This window comes from Bubalus bubalis, chromosome 1 (genome assembly GCF_019923935.1).
Source record: "Bubalus bubalis isolate 160015118507 breed Murrah chromosome 1, NDDB_SH_1, whole genome shotgun sequence".
Classification (NCBI taxonomy): domain Eukaryota; kingdom Metazoa; phylum Chordata; class Mammalia; order Artiodactyla; family Bovidae; genus Bubalus; species Bubalus bubalis.
The window spans coordinates 152,179,260-152,200,851 of NC_059157.1; the positions used below are offsets into that span (position 1 = coordinate 152,179,260).

Sequence of the window (21,592 nt, forward strand, 5' to 3'; positions counted from 1 at the left end):
AAAGAAATTTGTGTTTTTAGTAATATATACTGATGTTCTTCATGATGAAATTATAAATGATATCAGGGATTGCTCAGAAAGATCTGGGCCATGATGGTGGTACACATGAGATAAGAATTACCCATTAGTTGCTAAGTGGAAGCCGAGTAATGGGTGTTCATTATACCAGCCATTCTCAAAGTGTGGTTGCTGGACCAGAAGCTTTACACCACCTGTGAACTTGTTAGAATGCAAGTACTTTGGCCTCACCCTAGATCTACTAAATCAGAGACTGGGGTGGAGCTCAGCAATTTATTTTAACAATCCCTCTTCAGTTCAGTTCAGTTGCTCAGTCGTGTCTGACTCTTTGCAACCCCGTGGACTCTAGGTAATTCTATAATAATACACATTAAAGTTTGAGAACCACTGCTTTATATTACTCTTCCTAATATACTTTATTTGAAATTCTAATAAGACGTTTCAAAGAAAAAGCTAGATGAATGTAAGAAAATACATTTATATGTAACAAAGAGAAGCTAGTTTAGAGGCTAAAGCAAAGGTCATGTAATTTTCTCAAGCGTTAGCAAATGAATTGTCATGGTATTAGCAGTGAGCCAGCGGCTAATAATAGTCTTAAAGGAAATCATGAGTTTTGCTTTTCTTTTAGAATAGTGTCTCTACATTAAAATCACCAAGAGAACTTTTAAGATACCCAGGCTCCACCCCAAATTCTAGGTTTGCTGCTGCTGCTGCTAAGTCACTTCAGTCGTGTCCGACTCTGTGCTACCCCAGAGACAGCAGTCCACCAGGCTTCCCCGTCCCTGGGATTCTCCAGGCAAGAACACTGGAGTGGGTTGCCATTTCCTTCTCCAATGCATGAAAGTGAAAAGTGAAAGTGAAGTCGCTCAGTCGTTCCTGACTCTTAGCGACCCCATGGACTGCAGCCTACCAGGCTCCTCTGTCCATGGATTTTCCAGGCAAGAGTACTGGAGTGGGGTGCCATTGCCTTCTCCGAAATTCTAGGTTTAGTTGGTTGCATTTCTGGGTTTTTTTTGTTTGTTTGTTTTTTAAAAGCTTCCCAGATATTTCTAATGTACAACCAGAGTTCAGAACCAGTGTCCTAACTTTACAATGCTTAAGATTCTTGAAGTGCTCATTAAAAGTTTCCTGAATGAACATAATGTCCATCGACATATGAATGGATAAAGATGTGTTTATCTATCTATATATACACACAATGGAATACTACCCAGCCATAAAAATGAACAAAATAATGCCATTTGCAGAAACATGGATGCAGCTAGAGATTCTAAGTAAGTCAGGAAGGAAAGACAAATACTATATGATATCATTTATATGTGGAATCTAAAATACGGCACAAATGAACATATCTACGAAACAGAAGCAGACTCACAGACATAGAGAACCAGCTTGTGGTTGCCAAAGGTGGGGAGGGGGGAGAGGGAAGAACCAGGAGTTTGAAGTTGACAGCTGTAAACTATTACATTTAGAATGGATAAACAACAGGGTCCTACTGTATAGCACAGAGAACTATATTCAGTATGCCATGATAAACCATAATCAAAATGAATATTAAAAATAGAGTATATATGTATAACTGAATCACTTTGCTGTACAGTAGAAATTAACACAGCATTGCAAATCAACTATATTTTAAAAAATAGACTAACAACAACAAAAAGTTTCTTGGTCCTCTTCCCCTAGAGGCTCAGATTCAATAGGATGATACAGAGCATATAATTTGCATTTCTAACAAGATGACAGATGATATAGATGGTGCTGGCTTGAGCACATTTTGAGTAACACTGCCTTCAAAGAAGGGGTAGTTAGGTCAAAGAAAGAGATAAGCATAAGTGAGAGGGATAATCTTCAGGGTTTTGCTGCTGCTGCTGCTTCTAGCATCAGTAAATTACATCCAGGGAGACTGCCTCCTTTCTTTCTCATGGTTAGAAATGCAAATATGAATCCAGTGTTCCATGGGTTATTTGGAGAAGAAAAGAGACTTAGAGCTTTGAATCTCTTTAAAAGCACAAATGACAAAGGGAATGCAGACAGTATTTCATAGAAATTTAAATGGAATATAACTTATAAAAATTTTGAATCTCTATGTTGCACACCTGAAACTAATATTAAGTTAGTAAGATTTTTCTGGGTGGTTGGTTTTTTGTGTATTTTTAAAACCATAGTAAGATTGGAAGAATTGAAAGAAAGTATAAGTAAAATTAGCCAAATCATCCTTTTAGTAAGTGTATATTTCATCTGAAGAATGAAAGAAAATGCATATAATATCATTTTTGTAAAAGTTTTTTTTCTTATTATCTTATTCACACACTGACAAGCACAAGAGTTTTTCATCCACTTGATGCTTATTGATTTTGCTGGATTGCTTTCTCAAACAGATTCTATAAAATGTCTTACTTACTGCACTGTGAATAAAAAAAAGGAAAAATCTATTTACTTGTACTTTCATGGTTTAAGATATGTATTAGAGATGCTTTAGTAACATTGTGTGTTTAGTTTCAATATGACAATTACTAAAATATTGTAGTAAAATTTTACGTGTAGGGACTGTAGAGATCTTTATGAATTAATAGTAAGATGTCTTTGTTTTTTTCCCTATGGAATGTTTATATTTACCCATTGAGTATTAACTGCTTAAAAGTGAATCAAATGATGTAAATCGAAATGATGTGAGTGTTCTACAGTTCTTAAGAGATTTTATACTCTTATCACATCATGTATTCTACTATGTACTTAGAAAAAAAATCATGTCTTTATCTTCCACTCGGTACACTATCATTTTATTAAGAAAAATATTCCTTATTAACTCTAGAATAAAGACATGTTCTTTTAAAAAAAATCATCTTACTATGTTAACATATGCCCAATTTAAAACTTCTTTAAAATATTGTAAAATAAATTGATTCTGTTATGTTCTTTCTTCCCCAGTGGTCATATGCTTTAGAAAAGCCCAACACTGGTAGCATATTTAATATTGCATGGTCAATTGATGGCACCCAGATTGCTGGAGCCTGTGGAAATGGACATGTTGTTTTTGCACATGTGATGGAGCAACGCTGGGAGTGGAAGAATTTTCAAGTAACATTAACTAAAAGAAGGACCATGCAGGTATGATTGTGTTTCATAGTTGATTAAATCTGCCCCCCCCCCCCCCCCCCCGCCACATATTCAGTTTACAATACAGAATATGGAATTATCTTTGTTTATTATGGTATCATCGACTTGATGGACATGAGTTTGAGCAAGCTCCAGGGGTTGGTGATGAACAGGGAAGTCTGGTGCTGCAGTTCATGGGTCACAAAGAGTTGGACATAACTGAGTGACTGAACTGAATTGATTATATTTAAATCATGTTTATTAAAATTCAGTCATATTAGAAAGATACTAACTATACCATTAGTGACTTTTTTATGACATAAAGAACCATTCACTGACATAGAATATGAGTGCCCACAGCTCCTGAAATTATGGGGTTGAGGCAAGGATGAAATTGAGTTCCCCTAAACCTGAGTTTCTCTGGCAAGTTTATGATTAACCTCTCTATCCAAAACATTATTCCCTTTTTGTCCCCCACCTGTACCCTTCAAGTTGGAGAATTATCAAAGAAAAGGGGGGATTGAAACTGAGCAGGATCATGGGGGAATCCTCCCTAGTACCAAAGCTGGTATCTTTGAGTTGTTCTACACAAACTAAGATCCCCACCCAAGTGGAGCATGGTGACTACACACTTGTATTATAGACCCCAGACTGGTTGGAATCAGAAGGTTAAAATTCCAGAAACATCACTCTATCACCTCACCATCTCTTATTGAGATTTAGAAAGAAAACCAGGTACTTTGGGGGTAAGAATCTTTATAGATTAAGACAGAAAGATTGAATTGTGGCCATTGGAGTTAGGGGGAAATGTTTTACAGATCAGAGAACATTGGTGGGAGGGGTTATTTAATCAGTTGTAAGCTTCTTAAGCAGAAGTAGAAATAGATGTTTTTCTGGAACTCTCTTGCTTTTTCTATGATCCAGCAGATGTTGGCAATTTGATCTCTGGTTCCTCTGCCTTTTCTAAAACCACCTTGAACATCAGGAAGTTCACGGTTCATGTACTGCTGAAGCCTGGCTTGGAGAATTTTGAGCATTACTTTACTAGCGTGTGAGATGAGTGCAATTGTGCGGTAGTTTGAGCATTCTTTGGCATTGCCTTTCTTTGGGATTGGAATGAAAACTGACCTTTTCCAGTCCTGTGGCCACTGCTGAGTTTTCCAAATTTGCTGGCATATAGAGTGCAGCACTTTCACAGCATCATCTTTCAGGATTTGAAATAGCTCAACTGGAATTCCATCACCTGCACTAGCTTTGTTCCTAGTGATGCTTTCTAAGGCCCACTTGACTTCACATTCCAGGATGTCTGGGTCTAGGTGAGTGGTCACACCATTGTAATTATCTTGGTCATGAAGCTCTTTTTTGTACAGTTCTTCTGTGTATTCTTGCCGCCTCTTCTTAATATCTTCTGCTTCTGTTAGGTCCATACCTTTATCGAGCCCATCTTTGCATGAAATGTTCCCTTGGTATTTCTAATTTTCTTGAAGAGATCTCTAGTCTTTCCCATTCTGTTGTTTTCCTCTATTTCTTTGCATTGATCACTGAGGAAGGCTTTCTTGTCTCTCCTTGCTATTCTTTGGAACTCTGCATCCAGATGCTTATATCTTTCCTTTTCTCCTTTGCTTTTCACTTCTCTTCTTTTCATAGCTATTTGTAAGGCCTCCTCAGACAGCCATTTTGCTGTTTTGCATTTCTTTTCCATGGGGATGGTCTTGATCCCTGTCTCCTGTACAATGTCATGAACCTCCGTCCATAGTTCATCAGGCATTCTATCAGCTCTAGTCCCTTAAATCTATTTCTCACTTCCACTGTATAATCATAAGGGATTTGATTTAGGTCGTACCTGAATGGTCTAGTGGTTTTCCCTACTTTCTTCAATTTAAGTCTGAATTTGGCAATAAGGAGTTCATGATCTGAGCCACAGTTAGCTCCTGGTCTTGTTTTTGCTGACTGTATAGAGCTTCTCCATCTTTGGCTGCAAAGAATATAATCAGTCTGATTTCGGTATTGACCATCTGGTGATGTCCATGTGTAGAGTCTTCTCTTGTGTTGTTGGAAGAGGGTGTTTGCTATGACCAGTGCGTTCTTTGCCCTACTTCATTCTGTATTCCAAGGCCAAATTTGCCTGTTACTTCATGTGTGTCCTGACTTCCTACTTTTGCATTCCAGTCCCCTATAATGAAAAGGACATCTTTTTTGGGTGTTAGTTCTAAAAGGCCTTGTAGGTCTTCATAGAACCTTTCAACTTCAGCTTCTTCACCATTACTGGTCGGGGCATAGGGCCTAGCCCAGTGCCTCACATGTAATAAGAGCTTGACAAATATTTTAAAAGTTAGTTGATGAAAGGTAGGAGGAGTGGCCAAAGATGATTTGTTTATGGCAAACCATCTGCCAAAGTAAAGGGAGCTCTACCTTCTTCCCGTTCTTTCTGCTGTCCTTATCAGTTGCCTCTATCTTTAGTATTCAGAATTTAGATGATTGTAATTACTATAAAAATTTGAAAACATAACTTGTGATTTCAGGTATTCTTTAGGCTAAGTATCAGATTTTAAAATTTGGATAGTAGGGTCATTAGTGATAATAATAGGTAACTTATACATTTTCTTTTTTCTGCTTTCTTATTTAAAAAATTTTAAACTTATGGAGAATTTAAAACATACAAAAATAGAGAGAATAGTATAATGAATCTCTTTGTGCTCATTTCCCAGCCCCAACAACCATCTGCCCATGATCAAGCCTGCCCCATCCATGTCCATATCTACTTTCCCCCTGCCCCAATTATTTTGAAGAGAATTTAGATATCATTTCGGCTGCAAAAATTTCAGTATGTACAACTAAAAGATAAGGACTCTTTTTTTAAAAATACCCACAATACCATTGTATCTTAAAAATACTAATTCCTTAATATTATCAAAGGAATATCTAAAAAAGGTTCAAATTTTCAATTGTTTCCTCCATATCACATTTTTAAAGGTTTGTTTTTGTTTGAATTAGGATCCAAAATGGTTTACATGTTACAGTTGGTTGATATATGTTTTAAGTATCTTTTAGTCTATAGATACCCCTTCCATCTTTATTTTTTCCCCTTGCAGTTTATCTGTTGAAGACACCAAATTAATTTTTTGTCTGTCTCCAGAGTCTGGACTTTTGCTGACAGTATCCCCATGGTTTGGTTTGACATACTTCTCTGTCTTCTGTATTTCCTGTAAATGAGTAGTTAGATCTATTTGATAGTATAAATATATATTTTTGTTAGTTAGCCTGGGAACTAAGACATTATTTATAGTATTGTGTCTGTGATAGGAATGCATTGTGAGTTCTAGTCAGCTGACTTGGGGACACAGTTTTATTCATATAGGGCATGGGGGCTAGCTAATATAATATCGCCTTAATTTCAGAAATGCCCCAAGATGAGAATATATTTAAAAAGAGAAATTTTTCTTTCATTAAAAAAAGGAATCATCTTAGAATTAGAGGATTTTTACATCAGATAAGATGAACAGTGAGGTTTTTAAATAGCTTATCTAAACCGAATTGTCTTTATACTTAATGTTTACAAATAATCTTTCAAAGCTTTAGAACAAGAACACTATTTTTACTTTTGTAAAAGGATCTTACTCTCAATGACTATAAGACATTTATATTGCATTTTTGCTAAGCTGGGTCTATCCATAGTTTTTTTTTTTTTTTTACAACAGTTTCATTTACTCATTTGGTAACCTACTTGCAATGCCTTGAGCTAGGCAATGGTTGATACAGTTTTGAATAAGACAGATTTGGTTCCTGTTCTCATGGGACCTTCTGGATTAATATGTTGAAATTTTTTTTTTTCATAAATTAATCTCAGATTAATTAAATGAAGGTAAAAAATAAAGAAACAAAAGAAATTTATTGGTCCATGTGAAGTCAAGAGATAGACTGATGAGGTGGTATTGGATTCAGAGGCTTAAATAAGGTCAACTGGACTTCCATCACTTTCTCTTCCTGTACTCTCCTTTTTTCTGTATTGGCTTCATTTTTACAAACGCTGTCTCTCCTTTATGGCCTTGGTAGCTCTAGGCTTACATTCTACCAACTTCAAGCCCAACAGAAAGAGTGCTTTTCCTTCTAGCCCCCTAGTAGTTTCAGCAGAAGTCTCAGCATTGGATTTCATATGCCAAGAGTCTGGGTCAAGTATATTTAGCTGGGAGTTGGAGGGAATGGAATCAACCCCATCAAAACCACTTAGTCACTTAGAATAATGGGTATGGTTCCCCAAAGGAAAACCAAGGCATAGTTACTAGAAAAGATAGCATTTGATTCTGGGCAGACAGAAACCAACAGCTATCCACTATAGTCTATCCTTTAGCTGCTTAGCAACTGTAACTATTAGTTATTAATGACTGCCTAATAAATAAACTTAGTGGTTTAAAACAGCAATATTTATTATCTCTTAATTTCTTTGAGTCAAGAATCCAGGCATGGCTTAGTAAATCTTCTGACACAGAGTTTCTCACAAGGCTGCAATTAAGGTGTTGGCCAAGGTTTTTAGTAGCACCTGAAGCATCCTCAACTGGAGAGGACTTGCTTCCAAGCTCACCAATATGGTTGTTGGCAGGCTTCCATTTTTCAAGGGCTGTTGAACTGAGGGCCTCAGTTTCTTGTTGGCAGTTGTCTGGAGGCCTCCCTCAGTTCCTTACATGTAGCCTCTCCACTGGGCAGCTCACAACCTGGCAGCTTTGTGAGAGCAAGTGTGAAGGGCACAGAGCGTGTGAGTGAAACGTAAGTCATAGTTCTTTATAACCTCAACTTAGAAGTGTCATCTCATCATTTTAGCCTTTTTCTGATCATTAGAAGTGAGCTATGAGGTCTAATTCACACACAAGTGGAGAGACTTACATAAGGATGTGAATACCAGTAGGTGGAAATCACTAACCCCTTTACAGTCTAGTCACAACACATATTAATGCTTACCCTTATTCTTGTATACGTATAATTCAGAAGTGCTCTACTTAACTAATGTAGCTATTCCATTTGCTTTTGAAAACAAACCCATCCCCTCTCTAAAAGATGGCAGACTAGACTCATCCAAGTCATTCCAGCTCTAACTCTTTGGTCTGGAAAACTAAATAAATATGAGTTGTAATTATTCTCCTCCTCCTCCCCATCATCTTCCCAATTTATAATGATGAAAGGAATACAGGGCAGCTGGAATGAAAACAATTTGGAGAATGGGTGAAGGAAAAACAGCACACTGTGATTACAAGGTCCATAACAAAAGCCCAGTTGGCCGGGAATATCCTGGGAATTCTTTGTTTTAGCACTGAAGTTAGTTGCGTGGTTAATTTGGCAACTCTAGCTTGCCTTTTGGGGAAGATCTCCCACTTGGAATGATTTCCTTTCTGGAGTCTACATTTTAACAGCCCACTTAATGTTTTTAAGATGGAGCCATAGATTCCAATAGGGACAATAGCCACGACTTTTTGTTTGCCTGGTTTAGAGTTTCACAGTTTACTTAGAAGCTTTGTAGACTATTGATTTGTGTTTCATTAACTCAGAAACCAGAGATCGTGTTGAGCCCTAATTGTTAACTCTAGACCTTGACCTGACAGTTGCTACCTGGTAATAGGTTTCATTTTCCTGAGACATTACCTGTCTCCCTGGACCTCAGCTTTTTTGTGATACAGTAACCAAGAGTGAGAAGGTTTCCTAACTTGTGCTTTGTCTCCAGGCTGAATTCTAGCAATATTTCTTTCCAAAAGGAAAGTAGATGTCTTTGCTGGGAGTAGGTGTTATAAGTCTGATTCACCTGTCATATAGTTTCCCATTAGGTTTTTACTTTAATATTTTTAGCAGTCAAGGATGGTACTTATTTAGAACCATGTCTCATCAGGAGTTGCATCTTGTGATTCTATCATTCCTTCTACATTTGTTAGCTAAAATCCTTCTATAATAGACTTTGCCTAATCAACTATTTGTTACCCTGAAGTAAGACAAATTCTGATTATTTTCCTTTATTTATCAGTTTTCAAATAATGAGTTCATTTCCTGGCATTCCCAATGAGTTTCTTTGTTGGTGTTGATGATGATGTTATTATAAACTTACAGATTTAAAAATTTTGGTATATTTCAATCCATTGCAGTCATTATTCTCTTTAATGCTTGAATGTTCCATCTTTGCCCAGTTGACTCCTTTGTTCATTTGGGATGATTTTAATAGCTTGCTTGCATTTCTGATAAGATATTCTAGGTTTTTTACACATTTCCTATTCCAAACTTGGAATCAGCCATTTTTTAAAGAAGCCTTTGTTCCTTTTGGAGGGGAATACTACCTAGAGACCATGATCCAAGTTCTAGGTATGCTCATTGCTATTGGTTTGATCCTTACTCCTAGCTAAAATGTACTTTTTGACTGATAAAAATATATCATGAGTATGTACTGAGGTTTCAAGTTCAAATTCAAGATTATGGCATTTTACTTCTGATTTGTTCTCTTTGCAGTTCTTTTCTCTTACAAGAAAATTTTGGCTCCTAAAGACATTAATATATTCTAGAATATACCCTAAAATATAATTTAAAATAATAATCTCAATATTATTGCTGAATATTGTTTTACATGTTTTGTTTTTTTAATATGAATAAATCTATATATCTTCATAGCCTTCCCTTTATAAGATAAAAAGTATCATACTATACATACTTTTTTGCATCTAGCACTTTTTATTTTACAATAAATAGTGGATATCTATATAGTGGGTATCATAGTGATCTGTGGAGATCACTCCATAGATATTACTCAGTCCTTTTTATAGCTATGTGTTATTCTACTCTGTGAATGTAGTTTATTCAGCCTATCCCTTATTGATACACATTTGGGTTGTTTCCAGTCTTTTGCTATTACCAGTAGTGATGTATGTAGTAAGAGCCTATTTGTATGTTATTTCATAATTTTGCCTGTTTATTTTGGTATAGAATTCTAGAAGTAAGATTGCTATGTCAAGGATTATATGTGTATATAATTCTGCTATCTCTTGGCATGGTGATGACTGATAGGGATAGGAGTTAGGGAATAGGTAATAAAAATATATGCCTTATAGATATAAGTACTTTGAGGAAATACTTGTAAGAAGTTTGACTTTATCTTCCTATTTTTTTTCAAAGCCTTTTATTCTTCATTAATACTATAATTGTCATATCAATTTAGAAAGATGATAATATTTTGATGGAAATTTAGAAAAGTATTAACTTCTAGGTATAATTAATCTCTCTCAGTTTTTTACCTCTTAATTTAATATCGTCTGGTATTAACCAGAGATTTCATAAATTTTTCTTGCCCAATGTATTTTTTAATTTGTTGTAGATTATCTGTCAATTTCAAAATTTTGGGCTGGTATTGCCAAACTTTAAAATCCTTGTAAACTTTATTCAGTTAACAAACTTTTATAACAGTTTTGACTGTCATGGGCACATCTCTGTTTGTTAGTTGGTGCTTAATTTTCTTATATGTTATCTCTGTATTTTTACATATGGAAACATTTTCCACCCCTCTGTGCAGCTTGGCTTCTTCACTATGCAGTCAGTTTCTTTACTAACACCTCCTACTCCACTTTTGATTTTTGAAGTTATATCTCTTTTTTAGAACTTAAATTTTAAAGTAAAACCTAGCCCTAGAAAGAGATATTCTTACTATTTTGAGTAGAAATCATGTGATCTCTTTCCAGCTCCTATAAGCTATACTCCTTTGGCTATATACTTCACTGTTCTAACACTGCACCGCTGCTACATCATACAGGTTGGCTTTCAGATTAAAAATCTCTATAGATCATTTTCTACTGATTTCTAACTTTTCTGTATCTGTACTTTTATTGGTCAATTTTTGTACCCAAATATGTCCTCTTATGCCTGGTTCCTATTGAATTCTTCTTTCTATGGTTAGATAACAAGAATGCCTTTTAATTTTTTTTTTTCTTTTTTGGTGTGTTTCAGAATCTTGCTAACTTATCTAATTAAAATTTTGATGTATTTTAATGTTGTTCGTTGGTATTTCATTTTTCCTTGTTTAGGTTCGTAACGTTCTTAACGACGCAGTGGATTTACTGGAATTCCGTGACAGAGTCATTAAAGCCTCTTTGAACTATGCACACTTGGTTGTTTCAACATCTCTTCAGTGTTATGTGTTCTCGTAAGCATCTTGCATTTCTTTAAAATCTAGAGTTTTGTCTATGAAAAAAAATTTATTTTCCAGCTGTCATATTAACATGGTTTGGCGTAAACTTAACTTTCTCAAAAACGTCACCTATCTTGAACTTACTCCTAACTGAGAAGTGATGAAAAGTAAGCTATGAGCAGAGAAAATAGATATAATAGTTGTGCATCAAAGGTTAATAATCACTTTTGTACTACAGAATACCTTCTCTGGGATAATGCTTGCTCTTATTTTACTCATAGCTCAAGGACTTTAGTATACTTTTATTTCAAAGCCCAGAGAAGTTTAGGAGCATCCGGTAAATGGTATGAAAAGGAATCACCTAACCACTGGCAGAGGACAGCTTACAGCCTGACAGCAGGCTGAAAGATGTTCAGTAAGTACACAAGGAGGTGTTCAGGCTTAATATCATAGCCCAGGATAATCATAAACGTTCATATTGATAATCCAGAGTTGTCCAGAAATAATGAAAGAAAATATATTCAGTATACTTTGTGTTGGGCTTCCCCAGTGGGAAATTGCAAAATTACTGAAATTTAAGACATAATGTTTGAATCTGAAAGATTGATATCATTATTACTTGTATTAGAGAGGTTACTTTTTAAAATATTTACTAAAGCTTTAGAAGCTGTTATTTAATTTTTTTCTCATACTACCTTTCTCACACCAGTTAATATGTATCAAAATATTAAATTGCTTTTCTTTTCTGATTTAACATTGTTTCCCCTCTCTTGTTGGCAAGGCATTCACTAAGGTACAAAATATTTATTAAAGTGGAATTCCAGTGCACAGTAGAGGAAATGAAGTAGTACTGAGAGCCATCACACCAAAATATATTTCATTAAATTATTATAAAAATACCTGGTATTTTAGATAATAACAACCATTCTTTACTGAGCACTGTTATACTATCTTTTATGTTCATGATCTGATTTACTCTGTGTGTTGAATATTATTATTATTCCCATTTTACAAAATGAAGAAACTGAAGGATGCAGAGGTAATTAAATATTAATAATACCCTAGGTCAAACTACTTAACTTCTTTACTAAAGGAAGAGCTGAGATTTGAATCCAAGTTCCTAATAACTGTTGTTCCTTTTTTAGTAATAAAAAAATATAATTTTAAAAATAAACCTGCAAACAATATACTGGTTTATATGGAAAGAAGTTCCAAAGAAAATCACATATGAGCATTCTATGTTAAATTTTCACTTGATTTCTCAAATAGTTGTATAGAAAATTCCCTTCTTCTGATCAACATTTAGTTTAAGGAGTTTATATCTCCATGACATGTGTATATATCTTAGTTGTCAAGAATCTCAGATATTTTGTAAGGGGACATAGGAAAAAAACCCTCATACTCACTGTTCTTTTTAGCTGTCTTGACAAAGAATGAAGGTTAATTCTAATGACTGCATAAATGAAGCATGTGTGATATTTTTTCTAAAGTACAAAAGTACGTAGCTTTATCATACCTGTGAACCTCAGACTTGCTAATTATCAGTGACAGTTTATTCACTATTTGGCTTTATGCATGCATTTACTTACTGAAATGGGTATCAGGCTCTGTGTTAGCCGCGATTAATTTCCAGCAATGTGCCTGCTTACTGCAACCTTTCCCTTCCCCCATCTTCTGAATCTGCATATGAGATTTAAAGAATTAGATTTAAAGAATTAGTTCTATGAAAGTAATTGAGAGAAGTTTAAAATATATAGGAATAATAAAACATTTTAAACTATCGAGCAACTTTGATTATTTGAGGATGGTTTTTCAGTTTGTAAATGTCCTTTCTGCCCATCCCTATCTTTGAATCATACTACATCATGAAACTCATAGGAGTTATTTGTTCATTTGTTTTATCCATTTGTTCAGTAAGCATAGTCATAGCTTACATGTATATAGAATTTTACAGTTACAGAATGTTTCACAAAAATCTTCATTTGCTCAACACTTACACTGGGAGACCGATAGGAAAAGTGATCATGTTATTGTTATTACAGTTTTTGTTCAGTATCTGCTACACAATAGGCAGTTAACTAGATACTTTAGGTAAGACATCATTATCACCATTTTACAAATAATGAAACTGTTGTTTAGGAGGTTAAGCTTATTAAGATCATAAGGCTGACAGGTGGTGAAAGCAGATTTCTAATCCTGATCTGTCTAGCCAAAACCCCATCCTCTCAAGAGGGAGGGGACATATGTACACTTATGGCTGATTTATGTTGATGTATGGCAGAAACCAATATAATATTGTAAAGCAATTACCTCTCAATTAAAAATAAATAAATTAAAAAAAAGAATGTTCATAGCATCACAATTCATAAGAATCAAAATCTGAAATCAACCAAATGTCCATCAACATTAGAATAGATAAACAAACTGTGCCATATCCATGCAATAAAATATTACACAATAATGACAAAAAAAAACCCCATCCTCTTTTCACTATGCTATGCTGCTACTATTTTTTGAAAGAGAAACATTAGATGACATATTCAAATCACAGAGCTAATAAATAACAGAACATGAACTTATGATTCCTCAGTTCACATGTTGTGGTTCCTAGAATAAACATTTATGGAGTACTTACTATGTGCTGGGTGCTGGGAACACAGACTCCACTTTCTAGTCAGGTATACAGATGTGTAAGTGAATTATTTCAGAACAACTCACCAAGTGCTATAATAGAATCATATACAGAGTTACTGTGAAACTAAAGATGCTTTGTTTAAAATGAGTACCCATCTACTAATTAAAAAGTATTTTAAGTGTAAATAAGTATCCATTTTATTTGTCTTTCAGTACAAAGAACTGGAATACACCACTTATATTTGATCTCAAGGAAGGAACTGTTAGTTTAATTCTGCAAGCAGAAAGGTAATTTATTTATCATGTTTCACTATTGAATTTGGGATTAAAATATTTTAAATTGCAGTAAAGTACTCTTTGCTGCTGCTGCTGCTGCTGCTGCTAAGTCGCTTCAGTCGTGTCTGACTCTGCGCGACCCCATAGATGGAAGCCCACCAGGCTCCCCCGTCCCTGGGATTCTCCAGGCAAGAACACTGGAGTGGGTTGCCATTTCCTTCTCCAATGCATGAAAGTGAAATCGCTCAGTCGTGTCCGACTCTTAGCAACCCCGTGGACTGCAGCCTACCAGGCTCCTCCGTCCATGGGATTTTCCAGGCAAGAATACTGGAGTGGGGTGCCATTGCCTTCTCCGAAAGTACTCTTTAAAGCATGCCATTTATAGGATGGTATGTTCTGAAATCACTGGTACACCGGAATCAATCTGTTTCTTCTATTTATTTTAAAAGAAAAGAAAAAGTACGATAATAAGCTCTTAGATCAGTAGTTCTAAAACTTTTTGGTCTCAAAATTTCTTTACATCCTTAAATAACAAAATAACTTTACATCCTTAAAGTTATTGAGGTCCATATGTGGGTTATACGTGTTGGCCTTTACTATGCTAGAAATCCTTCAAGCAAGACTTCAACACTACGTGAAATGAGAACTTCCAGATGTATAAGCTAGATTTAGACAAGACAGAACTAGAGATCAAATTGCCAACATCTATTGGAACATGGAAAAAGCAAGAGAATTCCAGGAAAACATCTACTTCTGCTTCATTGACTATGCTAAAGCCTTTGACTGTGTGGATTCCAACAAACTGTGGAAAATTCTTAAAGAGATGGGAATACTGGACCATCGTAACTTGTTTCCTAAGAAACTTGTATGTGGAACAAGAAGCAACAGTTAGACCCAGACACGGAACAGCAGACTGGTTCAAAATTGGGAAAGGAGTCCGTCAAGCCTGTATATTGTCAACCTGCTTATTTAACTTATATTCAGAGTATTTCAAGCAAAATGCCAGGCTGGATGAATCACAATCTGGAATCAAGATTGCTGGGAGAAATATCAATAACCTCAGATATGCAGATGATACCACCCTAATGGCAGAAAGCTAAGAGGAACTGAAGAATCTCTTGATGAAAGTGAAAGAGGAGAGTGAAAAAGCTGGCTTAAACCTCAACATTCAGAAAACTAAGATCCTGACATCTGGTTCCATCACTTTTTGGCAAATAGATGGGGGAAAAAAATGGAAACAGTGGCAGATTTTATTTTCTTAGGCTCCAAAATCACTGCAGATGGTGACTACAAGCCATGAAATTAAAAGACTCTTGCTCCTTGGAAGAAATACTATGACAACCTAGACAATGTATTAAAAAGCAAAGACATCACTTTGCTGACAAAGATCCGTATAGTCAAAGCTATAGTTTTTCCGTTAGTCATGTGCAGATGTGAGCGTTGGACCATAATGAAGGCTGAGCGCCAAAGAATTGATGCTTTTGAACTGTGGTGCTGGAGAAGACTCTTTAGAGTCCCTTGGACAGCAAGGAGATCAAACCAGTCAATCCTAAAGGAAATCAACCCTGAATAGCCATTGGAAGGACTGATGCTAAAGCTGAAACTATTAACACTTTGGCCTCCTGATATGAAGAGTCAACTCATTGGAAAAGACCTTGAAGCTGGGAAAGATTGAGGACAGAAGGAGGAGGGGGCAACAGAGGATGGCCTCACTGACTCAGTGGATTTGAATCTGAGCCAACTCTGGGAGATAGTGAAGGATAGGGGAGCTTGGCGTGCTGCAGTCTGTGGGGTCACAAAGAGTCAAACATGACTTAGGAACTGAACAAGAACAAAATACTAGAAAGTAAAATAGAGAGATTTAAAAGGTATCAATTTATTATAAATGATAAGAATAAACTTATTACAAGTAAACATCAGTAATGATGAGAGAATGACAGTGAAACAGGCAAATTACTATAACATAGTTTTGACCACATTGTTCCCATATTTTCTGTCTTGTATTTGTTTTAAAATACTGGTTGAAGTTCATTCATTTTATGAGGCACTACTAGGTTGTGATCTGGAGTTTGAAAAACAATATTCTCTACCAAGACTTTGTGTATACAGGACTGAGAAACTCTGGGCCAATTAACTGGAGTAAATTAGTAATAGCTATTACTCAGGAACCCACATTTTTCCATGAAAATGATCAATCAATCTGTAACGTACAGTGGTACCCTACTGAATCAGAGGTCAGGGTTAGAAAGTTAAACGTGATAAAACCAGGAATAAAGCATGAAAATATAATCTGCAATTACTTAAGATTGATACCCATGAAATCTTTTCACTAAAACCATTTATTACCTCATTCCTTTACTCACCACTTAGGCAGCTCTTGAGAGTGTTATTATCAGGTTTTCTAGCCCATTTGTTGTTGTGTAGTTGCTAGATTGTGTCTGACTCTTTTGCAACCCTTATGTACCACAGCCTGCCAGGCTCCTCTGTCCATGGGATTTCCCAGGCAAGAATACTGGAGTGGATTGCTATTTCCTACTCTGAGATATTTTCCCAACCCAGGGATTGAACTTGTGTCTCCTGCATCTCCTGCATTGGCAGGCGGATTCATTACCACTGCACTACCTGGGAAGCCCATAGCCTTCTACAAAGAGCCAGATAATGAATGCTGGTGGGCTATTAGAATCTGGCACAATGACAGGAAGAAAGTGACTGCTGGCAAGGAAGCATGGAGAAAAACTAATGGCACAGAGCCTTTTTTTTTTTTTAAACACAACTTTATTCTGATTTTAAACGAAAAGGAATAAGAATGACAGTAACAAACAAGATTCCACCTCTCAATATTGTTCATGTGACTATAGCAGTCTTATACTTGAAACTCAAGGAGGAAACAACTGTGTTCCGAAACACCTAAACATGCAGGTCCAAAAAATGAGGGTATTTTTTTTTAAACTGCCATATTCACTCGAAAGTCCATCCATATCCTCCCGCATCCAAAGATTAAACACATGTTCTTCTTAGCTGTATAATAAAGTGGCAAACACGCTGCATCACTGACATCACAGGACAGTTGCCTGTAAAACTAGACTTCTGACACTGGGCCCCAGCTTCACTTTCTCACAGGTCATCATCTTCATCTGGCAGAGCAGTTGTCTGAGCAGCCTCTAAATCGTGCCCGTGCTGTGCTGCCAAGACTGGGGCCATGACTACCTCTGGTGGGGCAAGAGCAGGCGTGGCGACAAACTCCAAGTTAGGGTCCTGATCAGTTTTCTAGCAAACCAGAGGAAGGGCTTTTCAAAGTTGTAGTTACTTTTGGCAGAAATGTCATAGTACTGAAGATTCTTCTTTCAGTGGACTTTTCCTTAACCTTTCTGTCCTTAATATCCACTTGGTTGCCACACAACACAGTCGGGATGTTCTCACACACTCATACCAGATCTCTGTGCCAGTTAGGTGCATTCTTGTAAGTTAACTCTCGATGTTACATCAAACATTACAATGGCACACTGAGCTTGTATATAGTAGCCATCTCTCAGTCCACCAAACTTCTCCTGACCAGCTGTATCCCATACACTGAACTTAATCGGTCCTCTGTTGGTATGGAACACAAAAGGATGGACCTTAACACCCAAGGTAGCCACATACTTCTCAAATTCACCAGTCAGATGACATTTCATAAATGTAGTTTTTCCAGTACCACTATCACCAACCAAAACAAGTTTGAACTGAACTTGGGGTTCTCCTTGGGCAGCCATTTCAATGTTACTTCCAGAAGTGTCTCTGTGCCTGTCTGACTAAGGGCTGGAAAGATGTTCCAGCACCAACATTCTCCTAAGTATCAAAGCTATCAGTTGCACAGTTGCTAAAGAGTATGATCATCATATTGACGACCCTGAGTGATCAAGAAAATAATTGTATCAGATTTTCTACCAACTGTTTAATGATATTGAACCAGTGATTGATTGATTGATATGGTTAATTTTGCAAATAAAAAGACATCTTTGCTAGTTAAAAGGTAAGATGTCAGCTATCTAAAAAACCATATTTTTGAAATTCTTTTTTACTTGAATAGTTCCAAATAAATTTATTTCTTTATACAGTATTTATAAATGCGTATTTAATATGCTCTTGGTAAAGTCATATGTTAATAGCGTAAATGATTAGATAATTAAAGAATATTTTATTTACTAACCATTGCTGGCCATATTTGTACATTAGAAATGTTTGCCCCTTGGAATAGTGTTTATTCACAGGAAGTTAAAACTTTAGTGTGTTGTTTAGAAGAGAAAATGCTTTTATTACTGAGACAAAAAAAGAATATATACTAGTATGATGTGTCACTTGTCAACATTAGCAAATATTATTTTCATAATGTGTAAGGGCCAAATCCTTCAATTAAATAAGCCACGCAGCAGTACTCAAGTATTCATTTAATTCAAGTGTACATTTTTGGTGTTCATTATATACTAACTTTTGTTTGTCTTGATGTTTATTTCCTAATGGTTTCCACAGCAAAAAGGAACAGTTAGCAATTCTTGAATCAAGAAATAGTTCTGGGGAATTGCCTTTGGCTCTTTCACTGCTGAGGGCCCGGGTTCAATCCCTAGTTGGAGAACTAAGATACCATAAGCTGTGTGGTGTGATCCAAAAAAAAAAAGTTCTGAATCAAGGATATTAATAGCTTGAACATAAAGTTTTAAGAAGTCATAATATGTTCAGCTTTGAAGAAACAGACTCTCCGATATAGCAATAGTATGAGTGTAAATCAGTAAACCTTTTAAAGGGGAGTTTAACAACATATGTTAAATTTTTAAAAGTATATGCCCTTTGATCCAATTATTGCATTTTTAGGATTTATACTAAGGAAATAAGCGATGTAAACATACAGAGATGTGTATATACCTTAGACATTCTTTAAGAGTGAATAATTTGAAATAAAATAAATGTCCATCAGGAAAGAGTTAATTAAGATCTATCCATACTTTGCTATAAGTTATCTCTACGGAGGTAAGAAGATTGCAAGAGATCTTTTACTTTCTCTATTATTTGAATTGTTTTTTTGTAATGTTCTTAAAATTTCAAAGGAAAAAATAGCAGCCATAAAATGTTTACATTTTGACTTAAAAAATAAACAACACAGGATACTATGCCTTGAATAGAGCTGTCATCACAGCAAATGAACCCAACTACTGATATTAAAAACAGATTTTTAGATATGAATACATTTATTCATGGTTACTGTATTATTTTAAAATCAAAGCTTCTTATTTTAATAAATGCTCACTCTGATGTTAATTTTTAAGTCGTTTTCACTGTTTAGGACTCTGCCTAGTATTTAATCTAATACTGTAATTTAATGATCCTTAGCATAATCTTTAATTGTAAAATATGTGTTAATACTGCTTCATAAAACAAATAGAGTGTCATTAAAAGATTCACTGAATTGTAAATTACATGATTTTTTATTGCTTTTTTATAGATATGCTTCTTTAGGAAAGGAAATGAATTATAATTATAATATTAAAGGAATCAAAACTTTATAGGGTGGTGATTATGGACATTTTCATTTTTCTTTTCCTACCTCCATCAAAAAACAAAAGCCTAGGAAACAAATCAAAACAACCAAATGTTGACTTTTCAGGTTGTTTTTATATTTCATTCTTTATATATCTATGTCTTATTATTGTTTTAATTGTAAGATTTAGATATTTCCAAAGCATAAAATATTTTCTAATATGAAAATGAAATTATAGTAAATCCTACTTGAGAATGCATCTTTATTCTGTATTTTTTAGACATTTTCTTCTTGTAGATGGTGGTGGTATCTATTTATATTCTTATGAAGGGCGCTTCCTTTCCTCTCCAAAATTTCCTGGAATGAGAACAGATATTCTAAATGCACAGACTGTCTCTCTGAGTAATGATACCATAGCAATAAAAGACAAAGCTGATGAAAAAAGTAAGTGCATTTTTATAATTTTCAATGAAATTTATTAAAATTTTCATCAATTGACTTTCATTTTCTCATCTATTAATATGTTGACTTTATATGGAAGAATGATGAGCTAATTTGTCCTAATTTGTCCTAATCATGAATTCTAATTCTAATTTGTCCTAATCATGAATTAAAGAACTAAAGTTGTCGTATCATTTCCAGTTGATGGAACAAATAAATATTGTCACAACATCAAAGTTTAGTGGTAAGAAGTAAATCTATATATTCAGTAGCTGTTGGTATAGTTTTAATTCAAGACTGTGAGTCCTAAAAATGTATGTTAATTTTTAAGTTTATTGAAAGTATTTCCTTTTTCTTTATTTAGTAACATAGTAAATATTGTGCTTCATTGTACTATTTATTTTGTTTATATATATATTCATGTATTTTTTATACTTACCTATTTTTAAACTAAAGAAGTAGGAGAAAGTTACAAATAATTTTTGATTTTCATATAAAAATTTAGGCCACATTACTGTTTATAAATAAATTTAAGTATGTCATGTGTTTTGGAATGCCACAGTATGAGTAAAACTTTTTTTAAGGCAATTTTGTATCATAACACGTATCCAACAAATAATATTGAGTGCTTCCTATGTGCCAAGTAGTCTTCTAGAAGTTGAGGATACAAAAGTGCATAAAAAAAAACAAATAATCAAGCAAATATAGTCAACTAATGATACATGCTGTGAAGAAAATTAATGCAGGGTGAGGGCATAGAGAATTCTAGAGCTGGGGCAGGGCAATGACTATAGGAAAAGAAATGCAATGGTGGGAATGATTGATATTTAAAAGGAACAAGGCTTTAGGACTAGGTCAACATGAACTAAGCAGAGTGAGATAGGAGAAGACACAAAGTTAGATAAGTAGCAGCCAGATCATGTAAAGACTTGGCCATGGTAAAGATGCTGGCATGAGAGAGTGAAGACAAGCATATTATCCTAAAATTTTTCCTGGGTGAATGAAAGATGGGGAATGAGGAAGTTTTGAGTAGGTCACACAAACCCAGAGTTCTGTTTTTGTCATGATAAGTTTAAATACTTTCTAGATGTTCAAGAGGGGTTGGAGAGGAAACAATGAAATAAACAAATCCAGGACTCAGGAGAGAGTTGGAGATGAGATATGAATCTGGGAGTCATTGATGTGTAGATGGTGCCATGGCATGATGAAGTCACCTAGGAAGTGAATATAGACAGAGAAGACCAGTGGCTGAGCACATCAATATTTAGAAATGAGTAAGAGGAAAAAGAACTAGTGAGGTGAGAGTGAGAATGAGGTATCCTTAAAGCCTAGCGGTAAGATACAGAATAATTGTTCTTCTCTGTTAATACATATTACTAAATATTCATTACTGTGACATGTTAAAAAAAAGGTATGACCTGGCTGTTGATTTTGTTAGTTCATGGAACACCTAATTTTGGAGCTAG

General features: G+C 35.1%; 1 protein-coding gene and 1 pseudogene across 4 annotated transcripts in view; one reads left to right on the plus strand and one right to left on the minus strand.

Annotated features, from left to right (window-relative positions):
- Positions 1 to 21,592, plus strand: part of IFT80 (intraflagellar transport 80) — a 131,014-nt gene that overhangs the window by 70,861 nt on the left and 38,561 nt on the right. For 3 of the 4 annotated variants that reach the window (XM_006072842.4, XM_044945430.2, XM_044945435.2), the window contains 4 exons: positions 2,950 to 3,129; positions 11,160 to 11,278; positions 14,111 to 14,185; positions 19,966 to 20,129. In XM_006072842.4, the coding sequence (XP_006072904.3) occupies positions 2,950 to 3,129; positions 11,160 to 11,278; positions 14,111 to 14,185; positions 19,966 to 20,129 (538 nt within the window). The remainder of the gene's footprint in view (positions 1 to 2,949; positions 3,130 to 11,159; positions 11,279 to 14,110; positions 14,186 to 19,965; positions 20,130 to 21,592) is intronic. The other variant, XM_025289044.3, reaches the window with a different exon arrangement.
- On the minus strand, positions 17,288 to 17,930 carry LOC102405137 (annotated as a pseudogene).